At 38.8% G+C, this 5,535-nt stretch overlaps 1 protein-coding gene across 1 annotated transcript; it reads right to left on the bottom strand.

The window, feature by feature from the left end:
- Nucleotides 1–3,051: 3,051 nt before the first annotated feature.
- LOC149146329 (uncharacterized) lies at nucleotides 3,052–3,483 on the bottom strand. Its single transcript, XM_089452723.1, has one exon. It carries the CDS (start codon nucleotides 3,481–3,483, stop codon nucleotides 3,052–3,054), a length of 432 nt encoding a protein of 143 aa, XP_089308849.1.
- Between the last annotated feature and the right edge of the window lie 2,052 nt (nucleotides 3,484–5,535).

Raw genomic sequence — 5,535 nt, 5'->3', positions numbered from 1 at the left:
CCAAACAATTACAAGGCCACAACATTCTTCCATTCTTCAAGAAATCCTCGCACCAAATTCAAATGTACAATTGGTTTCTCATATCCTAGTTTATATTGAGTTATATTTTTCAAGGTTGGATATGGGCATACTAGAGATCTTGATTCGTAAATGAATTCACTGGAAATTATCCTACACTTGACAAAAGCTTTTCTTTTTCAAAATAGAGTAGGATAGAATAAAGAAATAAAACCAAACTTGGTGATGTTTTTGAGTTTTTGTTTTGAAGTTTGATTTCATTAGTTTCTTACAAATTTCCATTTGGTGGTGAACTAAGAGTCACCTTGTTCACTAACCATTGGTAGAAAGATCTACAAGAGAAGGGACATTTATGAAGGAGGAGAAAATGTAGAGTTTCGAGAGCTAATAATTTAAGGTTTGACATTAATTCTTCTTACTTTACTTTTCAAATTTCAAATTTCAAATGAATAAATAATTGACAAAATTCCAAAGTATGCTCTATTCCCGCACCTTGTTGCGATCTGGAAGATCAGAAAAGAAAAATAGATATAAGTTAAGTTTCCAATATCTACGTTGCAATAAAATTCATATATGTTAAAAAGGAAATCACTACGAGATCTAAATTTAAAATTGATTTTAAAAAAAAGGGTTAAATTTTGATCTCCAACTCAATTTCTTTTGTCTCCAATCTTGCTAACATGATTTCTTGTGAAAGGAAAAAAATTAATTAAAATTTTCCAAAATTTTCTAAAATAGATTCTTTATTTTTAATAAAAAACATAAATGATAAAAAGACAAGAAAAGAAAAACAATAAATTAACAAAGTATGTAAATAAATATACATATGAAAAATATATATTAATATATACTAAAATTAAAAATTAAAAAATAAAACAAACAAAACAACCAAAAACAAAAAAAAAATAAAAATAAAAAACAAAACATAAAAAATACATAGAATAAAAATAAAACAATTTAAAAAAACAAAACACATATAAAACAAAAAAAATAAAAACATAAAAGCAAAAAAAAAATGAAACACAACAAACAACAAAAACAAATTTAAACCAATGAACATTGTTAAAAACAATAGTTAAAATATAAAATATATTAAAACACATGTTAAAAACCTATTACATAATAAAATGAAATGAAGGAGGGTCAAGACACAAAACAAACACTAAAAAAATAAAACCAACTACAAATAAAAAACCCATGACGTGGAGGTTAAAAGAAAGGTCAAATAAAACAAAATACAATAAAATGAGGGTCGAGTTGCTACTCATGGTGTGAGGTTGTGTTGTTGTTCATAGTGTGCACGATAAAACATGATGACGATGAATCATAGGTTCTAATCCATGCTTTGGCTTTGGCCCTACATAAAACCTGCAAATAAAACAATTTTCATGTGCATTCCAAATCCTGGTGAAAGGATGGATTGTATAGTAGTAGTCGACATATTTTTTTTTTTGTAAGCTAAGATGGAACTATTTATATTATAACAGGTTAAAACCAGTACATACATACGATGGCCTCAACTCACCCTAAAGGGAAACCGGGTCTGTTGGCCATCTGAAGTTCTTAATAGCCATCCAAAAACAAAATTTAACGAGTCTGTTTGTCCATGCTATATATACTAACCATTCAAAAAAACTAACACTGTTTGCTAACTGCATTATAAAAGATAACAAAGGGTAGCATGTTGTTCATCTTCCTAACTAAGGAGAAGATAAACATATCTTGAATAATCATTCTTCCATTGCGCTCAGTTGGTGCTCCTCCTCTTTTACTTCCTGAGTAAGCTTCTTTAGCTGCTGCTGTATCTCGTCAAGCTTGCCATCCTGCATCATAATGGTTATCTGAAGGTTATTTATCTCTTTCTTTAGATTAGGAATGCCTTGGGCCAATTCAGCCATCTCCATGGTCACCTGTTCCATGGCCTTAGCCAACAATCACTTCATGACCCGATACACATGTAAGGCCTGCTTATACAGGGACATACGACCTCCGGTATTTCCAGGGTCTGGTAACAGATATTCCCAGTCCTCCATCTCAGGTTCTGACTGTTCCTGGGTTGCCTCCTCTTCCAAATGCTGGATTATTCTCCTAATGTCTGCATGCGTGTCTTTACTATAAGCCCTCTCCTCATACTGCACCTGGCAATTCATCATTTTCCTTCTGCGTTTGTTTCCTGCTGTTTTGGTGCGCCCCTGTTCCTGATGATTGGCTTGCCAACGTCCTCTTCTCCCTCTGCAGCCCCTTCCTCGTCCTGCTCTGCCTACATTGTATTCCCTTACCCTGCTTCCCTGTCCTAATTCGCTGGCTGGTGTTCCAGTGTCTACTTCCTCTTCTCGGCCCCTGACTTTCTTATCTCCTATATCCTCCGCTGCTTGTCTTGTTTTTTCCATAATTCTCCCTTTACCTTTATCACTTTTTCTTATCTGCAGTTGACTATCCCATTCGAGGTCGTATATCTCCTCTATGTTTGCCCGGGTCTGTTCCTCTCCCTCCCATTGATCCGGCTTAGTGCCTTCAGCACGCGAAGGTCTTCCTCCCCTATTCCCCGTCATTTCGTCCTCAATTTTCTTGCTCTGAGTTTTCCTTAACCCAGGAGGTCGACCCTGTGCAGTTCCTCCTGCTCCGTCTATCACCTTTTCCTTCCTACCTCCGTTCACCTCGAGGGCACTCCTTTCATGCTTGCCCTTATGCCTCCACCCGTATCCACTCTCGCTCACCTGCCGACCTCTTCTGTTCTGCTGCACCGCCTTTCTTTGCCGCCTGCACTCACCATAATAGCCCACTCCTTCTTGGCTTTCCCTTGTGTGTCCTGGTCCTTGTCCCATCACCATTCTGTCGTCACCTCCACCACCTCAGAGCTTAATATTATTCCTCCTACTGCAATTTAACATGATGTCCAGTCTACCTAACGTACCATCCACTTGCCGCGATCTCCTGATGCAAGGTGGCTCATAATTTCCACCCCTCGTCCTTTTACTGCCTTCCCATATCATCGCATTAACCACCCCGATCAAGGGTCCTTTACCCTTCTCCTTATTGCTTTGTGAATTCATTGTCCAGAGCAATTATTAGGTTGAGAGTTTCCCATCCCGGTTTGTTCGTGACTGTTGGCCATATGCTATCCACTTTACCTTCTTTGCATCCCCAATTTGCCAGAAAGTCTGCAGCTTTGTTTCCTTCTCTCTTTACATGACTGATGATTTTATAATCGATACACTTCAGGATGATAGCCATGTCTTGAATTAACCCTGCCATCCTCCAGCTCTTGGCCACCTGTTCCCAGTCTTTCCCATTGTCAAGTTTCCTAAGCATTCCCATTACTATCTGCGAGTCTCCTTCAATCTCCAGGTTCCTATATCCATTTCTTATTGTTATTTTAATACCTTGGTATACAGCCATCATTTTTGCTTCATTGTTGGTCATTATGCCTCCTTTGTCTGCGTACACCCATCTGGTGCGGCCCATACTGTCTCTAAAGATGCCCCCAAAGCCCGCAAGGCCTGGGTTTCCTTTTGAAGCCCCGTCAAAGTTCAATTTAATGAAGTTTTCCCCTCGATATTTGAACTGTACCTAGCTCTGTGTCTGCGCTCTTTGGTGTCTTTCCTTCTGCGGATAGATCATGTTGTATTCTATATTAAGTCTGGCTAAGATTCTTTTCTCCTCCGGATTTGTGTTCCATTCCTCCTCCTCCCAGTTCTCAGCCAGAATGGTTTCTCTTATTGCTCTTTGAATTTTTTCCCAAGTCTTCCCAGGTGGATTATTTTTATCTCGAAATATCCTTTGATTTCGTTCTTTCCACAGAAACCATATAACAAATCCTACAGCTAAGCTCCATATTCTCTTTACTATGGAACATGAAAATTGGTCGTTTCCCCAGTGGCATATGGTCTTCTTTATATCATTCGGGTCTCTGTTAGATTTTCCAAAGAGGTTCCTTACCTCATCCCATTGGAGCTGGGCATAAGGACAGGAATTCAGGAGGTGCTCTTGGGTCTTGTTCTCTTGTTTACAAAGGCTGCATCTGGGGGGACCTTGAAAACCTCTCTTTTGCAGCTTTTCCCACGTTAGGATTCTCCCTTTCCCTACTAACCAAGCAAAAATTGTTACTTTCGGCCACCATTTATTCCTCCATATTTGTTTCCAATATATGCCTTCCTCTTCTACTTCTTGCCGAGTAGCTAAATAATATGCTTCCCTGACAGTAAAGGTCCCTTTTGTAGATTTTCCTCATCTGAGTATATCTGGTCCTATGCTGTTCTTGATTCTTCTTACATGAATCTATTTTGTTAGGATCTCTTTCTGAACTTCATCAATATTTTCGTCCCATTCTTCAGGTTTTCTCCAAATCCGCCAAGTTTCATCTGACTCTTCTTCTTTCCAGTAATCTTTAACCAGCTTTAATCCCATCCTTGTTGCCTTCTGGTAAGTTTTTTGTATGTTTTGAATATCGACCATTCTGTCCCTTTGTTGCCATGCCTCCTCCCAGAATTGAGCTGTACTTCCGCTCCTGATTTCCCAGAAGGCAAATTTGTTTATGAGTTCCCTGTTTTGGCTTGCTAGGTCCCAGATTGAGGATCCTTTTGGAACTTCTTCCACTCTAAGGATACCTTCTGTTGTTGAGGGCATGCTATATTTTTGAGTCCATATTTGTTTCCATATATCTTGTCCTCCTCTCATCCACCTCCACCATAGTTTTGCCCCCAAGACTTGATTTAGAGTTCCAGGGTCCCTGAGGCCCAATCCTCCTTTTTCTTTTTGTTTCGATATGCCTTTCCACGACACTAGGGCCCATTTCCTTTCCTTCTTGGGTCCTCCCCACATGAAGTTTCCAAAAATTCCTTTCATTTTAGCGCAAGCTCCTTTGGGGGCTACCATCACCGATAGAGGGTAAATTGGGATGGCCTGGAGAATTGATTTCAAGAGTACCAATCTTCCTGCTATATTTAGCGCTCGGAAGGACTAGTTTCCCAATCTTTTCTTAAGTTTGTCTATAATTTGAAACCAATTTGATACTCTTGAAGGGTTTAGAGCTAGTTGGTTCCCCAAATATTTTGTAGGAAACTCTCCAGTTCTAAAGCCCAAAGTTCTGGTCAAGTGAGATTTAATCAGTTCTGGGGTGTTGAAGATGAAAGTGCATGACTTTTCTTTGTTGATTTCCATCCCTGAAGCTTCCATGAACAAATCCAAGATCTTTTTCACTCATTTTACTTCCTTTAGTGATACCTCACAGAATAACATGATATCATCTACGAACTGCTGGTGGGTGATAGGCATGTTATTTCCCCATAACCGAAGTCCCTTTATCTTTCTTTCCCTTATCTCTTTTTTTATGTATCTTCCCAGACCATCTGCCGCCATAATAAACAAAAAAGGAGACAAGGGATACCCTTGTCTTAATCCTCTGGTGGCATTAAAAGTCGAGGTGGGAGTACCATTCAATAGGATAGAAAATTTTGGTGTTGATATCATGCTATATATCCATTCAATCCATCTATTACTGAAACCAATAGCCCTAAG

The sequence above is a fragment of the Pinus tabuliformis genome, chromosome X (assembly GCF_031772625.1).
Source record: "Pinus tabuliformis cultivar Carrire ecotype Pingquan chromosome X, CPIR1, whole genome shotgun sequence".
NCBI lineage: Eukaryota > Viridiplantae > Streptophyta > Pinopsida > Pinales > Pinaceae > Pinus > Pinus tabuliformis.
This window is presented reverse-complemented; position numbering and strand designations above follow the sequence as displayed.

Bases quoted from the DNA above. Each gene is read 5' to 3' on its own strand.
- LOC149146329 (XM_089452723.1), bottom strand. From the start codon at position 3,483: ATGGGCCGCACCAGATGGGTGTACGCAGACAAAGGAGGCATAATGACC.